Genomic DNA, 15,031 nt, shown 5'->3' on the forward strand with positions numbered 1-15,031 from the left:
CAAGAAAGGGCCAGACCTATGGTCTGGTCCTGTTTCGCCGCATGAGGCCATTTCACACATCACCTGCAATCCCTCAAACCACTGTTACTTGTGACATCCCCTTTGCTCTAGTGCATTACCTGGGTAATGTGGAGGGGGGCTGCAGGTGAACATCGACCCCCAGCCCTCTGTAATCTTCACGGGGTCTCGCTCTTCTGTGGAGAATTCCTGCAAAACTAAACATGCACAGTGAAACCAGCAGGTGAACAGCCATTGCAGCTGCAGAGGGGATACGCTTCATTGGAATCAGGTTTTGTCGTGCCCCAGCGGGAGGCGTGTTGTGTGGTTCTGGAGTGAGCATTGCTCATGTCATTTCCAAGGGAATTAAAGGGGGAGAACTGCACTGCGGCAGGGCAGTGCGGCGTGTTGCTCACCCAGCGACTACCGCCTGCAGGGAGCCAGGATCATTAGCTGTCTTTGCAAGAACACAGCCAGCACTGTCCCATAGGCTGGCCAGCAGGAGGCACTGGATAATGATGCAACTCCTTCCCAGCCCCCTCCAGGCCCATGCATTCATCTCTTCAGCAATACACCTGGATTTCCATTGGCTTTGCAGGTGGAGGTCCAAAGACCGTTCCCGACACCCCTTTCCTTGTAATGCATTGAATTCACTGCACCACCAAGCTTGGCCTGGTCCTTTCCCATTAGTGGAAGGCTCTATAAGATTTAATCGAGGAGATGATATTAGGTACCATGTGATTTCTAGCACTGAAAAGGCAAAGGTGGAAGTTCATGCATATTTTACTAGTCCCAACAGAGGCATAAATGGCCCTTGTGTTGGCTGCCCTCATGGCACTGGATGAACGTATCTTGAAAAGGAAAAGGGGGTAGAAAGACAGGCATGGAAGCCTTTTGCATCCAACCCACTAACAACGGGGGGCTATGGAAACGTCTCCCTTATCTTCCTGTGTTAGGGAGATTTGATTTACCCCCTGTGCTATTGCAGCTGCGTTCCATTTGCACTGTGGAGATGAACAGGTGACTTACAGCCAAAGCGGACGTAGGCTTCCCGGCTCACGACCGTGCCCATGGGGTTAGATGCCAGACACTGGTAAGACCCAGCATCCTTGGCTTTGACTGGGTTGCTTATCTCCAAGTTGCCCCCAACCAGCCTGTAACGGGTATCCGGCTCCATCTTCATTTCTGTGCCATTCATCTTCCACCTGCCCAGAACGCGGTAGAGGAGTCGGGGGGAGAGAGGAGGAACCAATGATCAAAGCTGCATGTTCACATCCGGCTGATACCAATGCATACCGACCAGCCCCTGGTATGAGGCACACACCACGATGTGCATTGGAAGGTCAGTTGTATCTAGTCCTAGATGAAGTCAATATTTACTATGCTAGGGTGGTGCCAATAGGAACACAGTGGATTATCTCTCAGCTGCCTCTACTGCTGTGGGAAGGAAAGAAGAATAGAAGCCCCAGAATTTCAGAAAGGCCCATAGTGTCTGCCCTTTGTCCCTCTGATCCCAAGTGAATTTTAGCTGTAGGTTTTGGTGGGATGGAGTATTTCTGTGTCATGAGTGGCTGGAGTGGCTGACTGGGTTAGAGTTACACTGAGCCTAAAAGGCCCACAGTGATTTAGGATGGATGTGCTGGGACAACACGCAGCAGGGCAGGAGAGGCAGCACCTGTCCATCTTCATGCTTTTCTTTTAAATAAATGAGGGTGTGTGAACGTAATGCTGGTGGAAAATGCTGGGTGGGCAGCTCTGGGGAATTTGTAATGGGCAGCTGCAGGGCAAGATGCCCTGCTACCATGCCCCCATCCTGACCTAGAAGGGTGATAGGATCCGGGCAGTGGCTCAGTCACCCTTCACAGCTGAGAGAGCTTGACTCTATCCCTCTCTGCTAAGAATGCCAGTGGAGGGGACTTCTGTGATACGAACAACCATCCATTAGAAAATGCCACCAGTTCTTTCTACATAGTGGCTACAAACAGCCATCAGGTGGTAACAACTTGAAGTCATTACCAACCTGGGCTGGATTCAAACCAGTGATTTAGCAGTGCAAGACTCCGTGTACTAAAACCGGTCCTGCAGGGCTCTTCATAACTACACCCCGCAGCACAATGAGGCAGCTAGTACTGGTCTAGACATGGGAGGCTCCTCTTCTGCTGTAGTTCAAACCCACTGCAATTGTGTAGGTGTTTTTATAATCTGTCTCCCTAAGGCATATATAAACGCCCATCGCTGCAGTAGCTTGGCATTTAGGGATACAGGACAGACAAATGGGAGCAGGTAACCTCACCTGTAAGTTGCAGGAGGGCTGGCTCTTGCTTGACAAGCCAAAGTTATCTTCTCTTCTGTTGAGCCTTCAGGAAAGAGGGTGTTGACTGGTTGATCTTCAAAGATTGGCCCATAGTTTCTTATGGTACCGTGTACCAGGCACCGCCCTGCAAGGGAGCAGCATGAGAGAAATCCTGCTGAGCTCAGCTCCTCCAGGAGGGGTTGTGGAACAAGCTTTTGTCAAACAGTTTTTAAAAGGGAGACAAGTCTGGCTAGAGAGGGGGCCTGTACCAAAACCCCACAACCAAACTCCTCTGGACTTTGGAGAGTTCAGCTCCGGGTTAGAACTTTGCATCTCAGGCTCCTCTCTGGTCCAGATGTTGGGCTTTTCCTACAACGTTAATTTCTGGATTCCCAGTCTCTCCCCTGATATGCATCCGATGAAGTGGGCTGTAGCCCACGAAAGCTTATGCTCTAATAAATTTGTTAGTCTCTAAGGTGCCACAAGTACTCCTGTTCTTTATGCAAAATAAAAGCCATTGTAACCTAAAAAACCCCAGCCACTAGTCAGCACGGCCCAAACAAATTTAGCTCCAGAGTTGGGATGGTTGTATTTTGATATGCGTGTGCATCGTCTCGCACAGGCTCCTCTCTCTCTCTCTCTCTCTCTCTGCCAGCGCCGTTTGGGAGTGGGCAGCATGACTTAGGAAACAACAAATGGTTAACACGGTTAGATTAGCATGCAAAGAGCAGTAACGACAGGCTAATGCAGAGGCAGCGTGGAGCAGTGGACTGGCCACAGGACTAGGAGCTGGGAACCCCTGAGTTTTATTCTTGGCCCTGACACTGACAATGTCAGCTTTGTGATGGCAACTTAACATCTTTATATTGTTGTACGAACATTACCCCCCCCCCCACACACACACACCCGCCTGAGAAGTAGGTAAGCAGGACCGTTGGCAGGAGTTAGATCGGGGACCAGGATTCTATTCTCAGCTCTGCTTCTGACTCACTTTCGGGCACTGGGTAAATCATCTCCTCTCTTTCTGGAACTTGAAACCTGCCATTCCCATCTGCCATGCAAAGTGACCCCCGCAGTCACTAAACACACAGTAATTGTTAGGTCTGTTTTGCCAGCAGGAGGTGGGTGTTAAGTTTCTTGGCAGCATTCACACCCAATGGGCCGGATTCTGATGTCACTTACAGCAGCATAAATCAGGAGTAGATTTTACCACTTAAATTACCCTGGTGTAAAAAACTAGATGAGATCAAAATTAAACCATTTGCTCAGTGGAAATATAGTGTGGGTATTTTTTGACTTCTGATCTTGATCAAACACTGGACATTTTTGAGTAAGAAACAGTAAATCTCAGAGGGACGCTCTTTGAGCAAAGGTAGGGGCCAGATTTTTAAAGGTAAAGCTTTTTACAGATGCAGATAGAGGCCTATTGAAATCAATGCGAGTTAGGCACGTAGGCACTTCTGAAACCCCCCCTAGGCACCTCTCTGTATCTTTAGGCACCCAAACACCTGTAAAAATCTGTCCCATGGTGCTTCATGAGATTTGCAAGTTTAGTGATAGGTTACTGGTGTAGCAGTGGTGTTTGCCTTCCTGTGGAATGGTTCTTGGGACAGCACCTGATGCTTCCTGCTTTGCTCCCTTTACCCTTTACATAAATGCCACCTGACTTGATTTCTGCTGGTTTCCCCCTCTTGCATTCCATCACCTCTTTGTTTCATGATGGGGAGGGGCCCTCTCTATTAGATTTACGGTAGGTCTCATGAATACTTCTATATTCAGAGACTGAGTGTGGACTACTGGACAGGGAGTTGCACTGGGAATCAGGTGACCTGTTTTCTGTGCCCAGCTCTGGGCAAGTCAGGTCACTGCTCTGTGCCTCAGTTTCCCCTTCTGCAAAATGGAGGTGATGTCTCTTACCCTCCTTGGCTGAAAAGCGCAAAGTATTATGTCATAAGTGAGACGGAGGAATTCAACCTTGTTATCAAGACAAATGGAAACAGTGACAGAGCCACCCGCCGGGAATGCGTAATAAAACCGGTCATATAAATAATAATAAAAATCAACCTGAAATATGTAACAGCAAAAGCAGCTGGTGAGATAAACATCAATTTTCTCTCCCCCCCGGTCACCCACCCACCAGCTGAAACGGACAGCGAGCTCCTCACTGTGAAGCCCGTCTGCCCCATAACTGATAAGCCAGGGAGAGCTCGGCCACCCCTGCCACCTGAATGTGATTGGCGGAAGCTCTTGAGGGCTTTGTGTTTGAATTAATAACTATCCTATGCTATCTCGCCAGCCGTCAGTCTGTCTCCTTCCCTGCGGGATGCCGTGGGACCACTGTTTCAATGAAGCGCCTCTGATAAGTGTGATGTTTTATGCAAGAGTGAATTCCAGCTGGGAAAGGCCCAGCAGGATTCGTCTGGGCTTGGACGCCCTTTCCCTTTGGTTCATAGGGTTCTTGTTTGATGTCCAGGCTGCCATGGCATACAGGGATGGGGGCAATAGGGGAGAGCGACTCGCTAATTGGCTAAGTCCTCTCTGAACAGCTGGCTGCTTACTGCTGTGTCTGCTGACTGGTGCCTGGGCATTAACCAATTAGCTGAGTCCCCCCCACGGAGCCTCAGTACCGACGTGCTGCTGCAAGGGAGCTGGACTCAAACCGGGCCCTTTGTGGTGCATGGGTATCAGTGGGCAAACACACAAGGACAGGTTGTGACCCCCACGTTACTCACATTGGTAGCAACCCCACTGGTTTCACAAACTGGCCCATAGATGGTGAAATCAGGGCAGTGGTATTGTGGGGCTTCATAGCCCCTTCCCCAAATCTATGGAGATGCCCCCACTTTGCTGCTGAAATAGTCCCCTCCCGAAAGTGAAAGTCTCTCCTCCTGGCCACGCCAGCAGCAGACACACGGAGCTGGTCTCAGCTAGAATTCGCTCTGTGCTGATCTTAACACTGCTGAGTAGTGGATAAAGTAATCAGGGTTTAATGCAGAATTAATAAGACTGTTGTGTGTTAATCCATTCCAATAGTAAAAAGCAAATGTACTGAGGCGTAACAACTAAGCAACCAGATTTCCATTAAAGTCATTAGAACTTAATAAGTAATGAATGGCAAATGATTTCTATTTATCGCTCACCCGAAAGCCATGGTATTAATGCTCAAATGCATTGCTCCGTGTGTCCATGCTACACAAGACAAGCCTGGCTAATCTTTTCTTCTAATTCCACCCAAACAGTCTTGCTGTCCTCTACTGCCCTTCTCTGCGGTGGTTATGGACGGCAGCTGTCAGGCATTGATTTTCTACATGTCAACAGTGCAAGAAGGTCAGACAAATTTGTGTCCATGATTCCCAGGTGTCTGGGTGAAATGGCCAGATCTCACTTGTTCAGCACCACAAGCAGATCAAGGTTAAAAAATAAGGCGTTGAAATTCCAGATGGGTTAGGGCGAAGGGCTGGGAGCCCAGGAGAACAGAAAATTCTAAGCCTGCCTGAGCCACGTTGACTCTGTTGTAGGACCCTGGGCACATCACTCCACCTTAGACCTGTCGTTTGTAAATCATTGTCCTTTGGGACAATGTTATCTTGTTGCAACAGCAGGAGGTTGCATTGCTAGGTCATGATGTCCAGTTGCACATTTTCAAGAGCCCTGAGGATATTTTGAAACACATTCATGTCCTGCAAGCTTAATTTGCAGGAAGCAGGATGATCCAGTCAAAACTGGGAATGTCCCATGAAAAATGGGACAGCTGCTACCTTACTTGACCTCTCAACTTGCTGCCCTAGGCCATCCAGCAGGTGAAATGGGGCAAGAAAAGCTGTGTCTTAAATGCTGCATCAGAGCAGAGTGGAACTCACTTGAGGAAATAAATCAGACGGCAGAATAAATAGAAAAAATGAAAACTAGAGCACCCAAGATTCCAGACACTGTTTTAGGACTTGTAATATTTCACTCTCTGAGCCACAGCACACCACGGGCATAGCGACCTCTGTTAATATCAAAAAAGCTACATCATGTATTATGAAAATAGACAAAACTATAGTCTCAACTCCTTTGCCACTGCAGTGAGCAGGGGAGGGGACTGCACCAGCCCCACCCCGTGTTGCCGAGCCAGCTGATTTCTGCCCGTTTGATTTTTCTTGTTGTTGCTCAGAATATGCTGAATGCCAAATCTGGAAAGACTAGCTGTCTGGGAGGTTGGATTCTTTAGCCCTGCGCACAGCACAGGGGGGAACAGGAGCAGAGCATCAATGCTGCAGTCGTGCTATCCAGTTCAAAGTTGCGTCAGCAGCAATTCCATGATAAAGCACAGACCGCTTGTATTCGTTGCTTTATGGCATTGCCCCCAGCCTGAAGGCTGGCACTTGAGGGGAAACGAATTGGTTTTATAGCAAATGCGAACAGGCAGACAAAAAAACCAAACCAAAACCCAAAGCAGTTACTTTTAAAGAGAAGCTTTCTAGTGGGAACAAATGGACACAGCTGTGGTTAGTAACAGACTTCAAGCGTTTTCTAAGGCTTCTTCTCAGTGAAGATAAGCAGAGATATTTTTAGACTTTCCTTAATAATATTTTGCACTCTGGTAACACTGTTCATCAGAGAATTTTCTCTGCACGTTACAAGCTTTTAATCTTCTCAGCACTCCCGGGAGGTCATCACCCTCATTTGACCAATATACAGAGAGGGGAAGTGACTTGCCCTGGTCCCAAGGGAGTCAGCGGCAGAGCTGGGAATGGACCCCTGGAGTCCTGAGTCTCCTGCTTGGCCCACTTGAGGTGTTTCATCGCAAGGTGCTAGTCCCCTCTCAAACTTGGTTATTGAGATCGGTTGCATCATAAGTTTATGGGGCTATTTTCTAGTGACCTTTGAGTTTTTTAGTGACTCATTCTTTACGGACTCAGCCTGAGTGGCGAGCAAGTCTCATAAATGCAGCTGGTTAATGGTGAGGCCCAGCCCTGTCTTGCTGTGTCCACCGTAGTTGGTCAGACCTATTTCCAAACAGGTTGATTGCCTCCTGATCTAGGCCAGGCCACGCCCCTCCCCTCCCTAGGGACCCAGAGAACATTAAAAGGTAATTAGATATTTATAAAGGACAGCAGAGAAGCCTCTCCCTGGGAGGATGAATTAGCTCAAAGACATTATCTAATTTTCAGCTGTCTGAAGGAAAGGGCTCCCTGCTGAGAGGACGTCCCTTTAAAGCACAGCCTGAAATGACTTGAGATCCAGCAATGGTTCGTTATGAACAGCAAACGGGATGGTGGAAAATGAGTCCCTGGAAAAGCAGCGAGAGAGGCCGTGTCAACAGTGTGATCTGCCGATGAGGTGAAATTCACCCCTGTGCAGGGGGCCAAAACAAATCCTAGAACCACTTGCTGAAGTGGGACATAAGTGGTGCAGAGGGACGAATTTAATTGATAGTGACCTCAGACAGAGAGCAGCCTGTTTGCAATGTGCCACACATCCCTCCCTCCCTCTCTCTGACTGGTGCAATCGGACCTTAGCCACTAAAGTCGTGCTCCTGAGCTGTATGAACTCCACATGAGAAACATGCACAAGCCATGTTAAAGCCACATGTAGAACACACAGGATTCATGCTAGGCGAGCCATGAATAAGTGAATACGTGCCCCATGTAATAGGTGAATACGTGCCCCATGTAATAGGTGAATACGTGCCCCAAAGAATTCCACGTTCGGCATTTTGGATGAGGATCCAAACAACCTAGCTGGTTCCCCAGCCGCTGTGTATCTGGTAGTTAGTCAGTGCCAATGCCTGGCATGTATTCCCAGGCTGAGATGCCCCCTCTTACCCGTAAAGGTGATGATGGCTAATGAGATGAAAACCAGCTCCGTGAGAGTTCCCATCATGTGCCTCGGGGTGGGAGTTATCTTTATTGAGGAATAGGGACGGGGACCCTGCAAGAGAAAGAAAAGAGGATTTATTTGCAGCAGCTGGGCAGTCCAGTTCCAGCTGTTACAGAGCCTAACTTCCAGCTGGGAAATCCCCACTGGCTGTCTCTCTGATGTGGAGCGCTCCCTCTCAGGGGCGTGCCACTGGGTGATGAAGTACACCCCAAAGAACCATTTCCCCCACTCTCATGACCCTGGAGTTCGCAGGGGTTGGAAAATCATTTCCCTCCAGACATACAAGTTCTACAAACACAAAACAATTGTTTAAATTAGTCAGGTTTTCCTCAAAAGACTGAAAAGCAAAAATGTTCAGGTTTGGGGGTTTTGGACAAAAAAATAATTTAGTTGGTAAAAATTGGTTCTGTAAGAATCCATGTTTTCACTGAAAAAATAGTTTTGACAAAAAACTTCTGACCACCTCTACCTCCAGGCACTGCTGCTAACCTGAAATTTTCTGTTCAGATCCCCTCTCAATTTTGTGTTTCTCTTCTTAATCTCATGATCAAGCTGTCCCTTGCCCCTGCCTCCTGGTGCACAGGAGCCAAAGGAGACCAAAAAAAAGCCGAAGCATTCTCTTTTTCCAATCACATTCTCATCCCATTGTCCCATGGTGTGTGAATCAGCCCAAGAGTTGCCTCCAGTGTCCCATTGGGCGAGGTGGGATGGCCCTGCTCAGTTATCATAGCGATGGGTGTACTATGAGATGGAGAGGATCAGCTGTTGTGCTCAGTGGTGATATTTTGGGGAGTCCTCTTGGAGGCTTCGCTGCAACCTACTTGATCTTTTTGTATTTCTCTGCACTGAAGCCTATGAGTAGTTAAAACCAGAGACAAGGGAGCACTGGGGCATTTGCTGATGCAGTGATGTTGGTTAGTGGATGCAGCCGTTTTGCTAGTCCCCTAAGAGGGTTCCATCTTTTCCAGCTCCTCCATGGGATCGAAAAAGCCTGCAGCAGCTTATGAACCTCCTGCTGCAACATTCCCCTGACCACTGCTGCCGCACCCACTGCACACACCTGGCAATCGCAAAGTCTTGCTGCTGGTGCATCATTTTGAACTAGATTTGCCACCTGACTAGCTTTGACTAGCTCAGCCGTTTCCCTTTAACAAGAAAATCGAAACTGAGCTAATTTTTTTTCTCTTAACAAAAGCAACTTTTAAAAAATGACATTCAGGGGCTCGCTTCTTAGCCATGTATTCTTGGGTGCTCCTCTTAAAGTGAATCCCCAATAAACCAGTATTGAAACCACTTGTCAATGGCTAGGCAGCTGGTATGCTGTGATTACTGCTTAGCCACTGTTCGTCGCTCTACCCCTTTCCCTTGTGCTCCCCACACCATCTGTTTGCTGTACCCACCTGTGGCTCTCGTCTTAAACTTAGCGTGTAAGTTCTTTTGGGCAAGGTTCTATGTTATATGCTTGTCCAGTGCCCAGGACAGTGGGGGCTTAGATAAATCATAAATAATTGAAATGCACGTGCCTGAATACCGAGCTGGTTCCACATGTATTTCTGCTCACTGACACCAGATCCAGCATGCTTGATTTGCAAGGTGGAAAGATGATCTATCTCATGCCGCACACCTGAGATTTGAAAAGCCTCTTGGACTCTTTCTGCCTCTTACTTCCTCACCAGGAACAAAAGTCTACACTACTGGGGCTTAGGAGAGAGAAGACTGGATCCAGATCTAAACCTTCCCAGCGTTCTGGGGAGCTTGGATACGGGGGTTTGGATCAGGCCTTTGCTTTTAATGATGCGTGAAGCAGATGAGAACCCTGCTCTCCCATAGCTGTAGTGACTTTTCAGGGCTTATGGTGGTGGTATATTTGTATTAAGGTGATGCCTAGAGTCCCCAACCAAGACCAGAGCACCATGGTTTGCTAGGAGCTGTACATACCCATAGTAAGAGACAGTCCCTGCCCCAAAGAGCTTAGAGTCAAAATAGACAAGACAGACAAAGGGTGAGAAGGAAGTATCATTATCCCCATTTTACAGGTGGGGAATTGAGACACAGAGAGATTAAGAGCCTGAGTCTAATTTACATTAAAGCTGCTTTAGGCCACTTTTATGGTGTAATTTGGACTCCCTTTAAAAGAGAATCATGCCCCGAGTGTTGTGCTGAGACCCCCTTGCTGACCAGTCTTATACTGCCCGACTGACCTGTCTGTATCAATCTGTGCTCTCTTGTCGTAAGCTCCTTAGGGCAGGGACCATCTCTTTTGTTCTGTGTCTGTACAGTGCCTAGCCCAGTAGGGTCCAGGTCCATGACTGGGACTCTTAGGCGCTATGGTAACGCATGTCATTATTAAAACAACAAGTGACTCTCCTGCGTCCTGTAGGCCAGTGTTACTTAACTGGTGGGTCTCAAAAGGCAATCGGGGGGGGGGGTCATGAGACGTTGGCGATTTTATTACGACGCACAGCAAAGAAGATCTCACTCCTGCACAAGCCAAGTACTCTGTCAGCCTCTCACAAGACACACACATCAGTTATCCAGGCTTCGCATTGATACATTTTTTACTCTTACTGTTAGAGTATGTGGAAGGAGGTCATGAAAAATATTGACTTTGAATAAGAGATCTCCAATCTGAAAAGGCTGAGAAACACTGGGCTAGGGCTGTCCTGTTGTATCCACAGGGGCATCCTCCCTATTGGGGTAAAAAGATGCATTTGGTCAGCAGTTAAGGCTTGATGACACGTGGAGAGCAGATCTGTTGATCTGTCACTTCTCTTATTTTAATTGCACTTTACATTTTTCTGCTTTATAAAATATAGATGCTGCATTCGAATGAAAGGAAATTTCGTTCTGCCTTTCCTGGGTGCCTTAAACAAACACTAGTTCCGAGTGTACGTGACTGGGCAGGAGCTCTCCTCATAGAAGGAGAGGGGTTGAGTCTCAATAACCCTCTGCATATTTACGTGTGCCAGCTTTCCCCTAGTGTTTTCTTCTCCGTCTCCCAGCAAGGCAGCTATCTCATCACAGGTGAGCTGGCTTTAAGTATTTATCAAGCGGCGCTTAACTGTATTTTGAACCCCAATCCTGCTTGTTTAAATTTACGCCGAGTCTCAGCAGCTAGAGCCCACCCCCAGCTTCACAATGCCCTGATTGCTACTATTCAAATCATCTTTTCTTTTTAACTCCCTTTATCAATGGAGGCCCTCCACGCCTCCAAAATCTCTCTCTCTTTCTCTCTCTCATAGCTCTTTCCTTTACAACGTTTTTTATGCAAGATTGCCTGGCTAAATCCCAAACTGGGTTATTCCATTCTGCCAAACTAGCAGTTCCCCTCTGTGGATTCAACTGAATCCAGTCTTCATTAATTTGTTATTGGTGCAGAATACCTGCTGCGTTTCATCTCAGAAGTGGTTGTATTACAGTGGTGGATGAGAAGCCTCTCTGCACCAGCCCCCTGTTTATCTGACTAGTAAAGGGAGTGTAGCATTTATTCAGATTTCTAGTGTGAATGCTGCAGGGTAAAGAATGTTCACAAGTTTCAAATGTTGGGTGTTTTGGATAAGCGGAGTTTTGATGAATCATGTTTCATTGATTATACAGCCTGTAAAGTATTTACGGTTCCTTCAGGAGGAAAGGCACCATACAAATGTGCTTTGCTATTGTGTATTTACCCTGCAGACTAGCACGGAGAAGGCCAGTTGAGGACACTTAACTGCCTGCAAGACAGGACTTCACAGTTCTGCTGCTGCAAGTGTTGGCGGTGCCCTTGTGTGTTTCAAACCATAGGATTCATTCCTTATGGCCCAGCAGAGACGCTTCATCGGTGATGCTTGAAAGTTCCCCAAGAATGCTAGTACCAGTGCAGCTAGCTGTGGAAATGGAAAGACCCAGCTCTGTTTATTTCATCAGATGAAGAGAAAGGGGATCAGTCACATCTAACCGCGCAGCCTTTTCTCTCCCCCTTTATCGCTACGTCCAGGGGACAATCAGAATGGACCTGCATCCAGAACAAAGAAAAGTGACCCAGGGACATGAAGCAAGACCCACGTAATCAGCTAACAGAGTCATGCCATTTGAAGTCCAGTTTATGAAATAATGGGCTGGGGTGGGATTTATGGGCTCACTGTACCATTTCTCTCAGTTCGGTGACATTTTCATTGCTTCAGGATTCCAGAGGGATGTTAATGCTGACCTGCTGGCATCTGCTTGATGTTATGATGAGCTGACCCATCTGGTCTCCCCCAAAATCCATCTCAGTATCTGGTTTATGTGTAAATCTGTGCTCGGACTGCAGGGTGCGGGAGGAGGTTAGCAGGGAGAAAACCTGTTTAAATGGTTCTCGTTGGCACTGAGCGTCTCAAGGAGTCTTATCTGGAAAGGGGAAGTACATGTCTCAAAACAAGATTCAAGTCATGCGTACATCGGAAGTGGGCACTTCTCACGTGTTGGGCCCCATCCGGGCTAGCCCCCCTGAAAACGTCTGGAAAAAATGGGAACATGATCAATAGGAAGAGCTCAAGGTGGGGCCGAGGTATGGCCAACACTTGGAGAGGCTGCAGAATGGACAGAGAGATTGCTGCAAATGGTGACGTTTGCATTACTTACAATTAGAGATGGGAATAGAACCTTCCCTGGCTATTCTGGAGTCCATGTTCCCATTCAGCTCGGTGTAGGGCCCGACTCAAGAAGATCAGAGCTGGACCTGCCTTTGAACTTCCCCAAAGTTCAGGGCTTTGAATCCACTGTAGAAAGGTGGATCTGAGCTCTGAATACTTCATTTGGAGCTGAGCTTCTGCAGAGTTTTGGATCTCTGATGATCCAGCCCAGACCTGTCTCTACCTCTAATTAGAAGAGGGGCCTCTGGGACTTGTTTCCCCATTTCTATCTGATGTTTTGACAACCACTCCAGAGCCTTCTGTTGCACTAAAAGGGGATCTGTCAGGCCCACTGATGGATGCCCTCATTAATGGACGAAGGGTGTGCATGTCTGAACACACATACATGTAGCTGCTGAAGCATTAAGTTTTTCCTAGGCAGCCCCTGGGAGCTGGGAAAGATCAATTATCATGGAAATGACGTTATGGTGCTAGAGTGAGACACTTAGAAGTCCCCTGAGCCTCCCTGCCTTCCAAGCCCCCCTAAGTACGAGTGCTTTCTCTGGGAGCTGATCCTGTGGATGAAGTCACTCTAAAAGGCACCGAGGTTCCTTGTGGTGAACGAGCGCATGCAGACGCATATATGTGAACACGTTCACCTGGAATCGCTGCTTCAGTGGGGAAAATGACTGGTGACTCGATAAGGGCTGGAGGGTTGGAGGTTAGGATGATGTGACACTGCCTTCACAGACGGATTTCACTCCCATCTGGTTAGTTACCCGTGACCAGCTACTTCAGTTCCAAGAACCTGTGAACACTTCCTATTCGGGATCTAAACAATCTATGTTAAAGTCTGTCTCAGCTTGTAGTTAGCTGTGACACTATTACCTCCTCTAGATCTGAGGAAGAGCTGTGTGAAGTTTGAAAGCTTGTCCCTTCCACCAAGAGAAGTTACTTCATTGAAAGATATTACCTCGCCCACCTTGTTTCTCAGATCTGCCAGTATCATATGTGGAATGAACCATCTATTAAATCTTTAAACTCCTTCACTGGAGGCCCTCATCCACTGTGCCATCACTAACCATTGACATTCAGTTGACCTCAGTGGCCATTATGAAGTACTTGGGGTATATACACCAGGCACTGGGGACAATCAGCCAGCATAGCAGGGGTGGTCTGCATGTTGCATTCAGTAGCATGGCAGTTGTATTCTATGTGGATGCACCTGGAACTCACAGCAGGAATCAGGCAGATTTAAAAAAAAAAAATCCAGACTGCCTGTTCGGTCCTTCCCTACCCCTGCAAAAGACGTATATTAAAATCTCTGTTCTCAGCCACCCCTTCCCCTGACATACACTTGGAAAACCAGTGCATTTGCACCAAGCTACGTCCATTGAGAAGTAAAGCCCACAGCCTCTCCCCTCCAGCCTCCCATCTTGCCTTGCATTTCATGAGCCAGCCCATCCCCACCTTTCACTCCCTGCTCCTTGAGAGTTTTCATGTGTACCCATCTAGAGTTGCTCTGATTTACTCTGACGTGTGTGGGAGCAGCGCTACCCGGTGGCCCCCTAGGGCTGCCAGCATAGGCAATGCTGTACCTCCTCAGCAGTGCTCACTGCCTCAATCTGTCAGCTCCCACCCTTCGGCGAGGAGCTGGGCTTTAACAGGAGGAGACTATGATGCCATCACAGGCAGAGTGCAATCTATTAAATGAGTGTAGCTTAATCCCCCATGGTTAAGTGACAAGATGAGCATTTGGGCATAAACGTAACCATTCCTACAGCAGCAGCATCCCATAATAAAAGGGCATTCCTGACTCTGTTGCCATGGCTGGGACAGGGAGCCAGGCGTTCATACAGTGCTGAAAGGGAGGATGGTGAAGTCAGGAAGGTCCCAAACATGACCTTTGTTTGGCTTTGGTTTGCAAAGTCCAGGCAATATTTTGTGCATTTTTTTTCTCAGTGTTTTGGATTTGAATTAATTTTATTATAATGTATTTGTTCATTCTTCCCAAGAACCAGTGTTATAACGGCAGCCCATGTTCAGGAGCAGAGATGGGACTGGATCTAAATGCCAAACTTAAACTTTCCTGAAGTTCGTGAGATTCAGCATCCAAAACTGGATCCAAGTTTTGCAGTTGGTCCCTGCTTCCGTAAGGAGACCAGTATGAATTCTACACCCCATAGGAGACCAGTATGAATTCTACACCCCAGACCAGAATATCCTCTAATGGTCAGGTGTCCAAAATCCAAACCAAGATCCAGGTTTGGCAGCTGGCCTCACC

The 15,031-nt window shown here is 47.7% G+C and overlaps 1 protein-coding gene across 1 annotated transcript in view; it reads right to left on the bottom strand.

Annotated features, from left to right (window-relative positions):
• The window catches only part of LOC112118383 (contactin-2), a 46,478-nt gene that overhangs the window by 16,087 nt on the left and 15,360 nt on the right, over nt 1-15,031 (bottom strand). The window contains exons 2-5 of the mRNA XM_024216664.2: nt 8,101-8,206; nt 2,291-2,435; nt 1,027-1,202; nt 120-215 (exon numbers count right to left, since the gene is read on the bottom strand). Coding sequence (XP_024072432.1) covers nt 120-215; nt 1,027-1,202; nt 2,291-2,435; nt 8,101-8,158 — 475 coding nt within the window. The 5' untranslated portion in view covers nt 8,159-8,206. The remainder of the gene's footprint in view (nt 1-119; nt 216-1,026; nt 1,203-2,290; nt 2,436-8,100; nt 8,207-15,031) is intronic.

The sequence above is a fragment of the Terrapene carolina genome, unplaced genomic scaffold (assembly GCF_002925995.2).
Source record: "Terrapene carolina triunguis isolate 2854851 unplaced genomic scaffold, T_m_triunguis-2.0 Scaffold198, whole genome shotgun sequence".
Lineage (NCBI taxonomy): Eukaryota > Metazoa > Chordata > Testudines > Emydidae > Terrapene > Terrapene triunguis.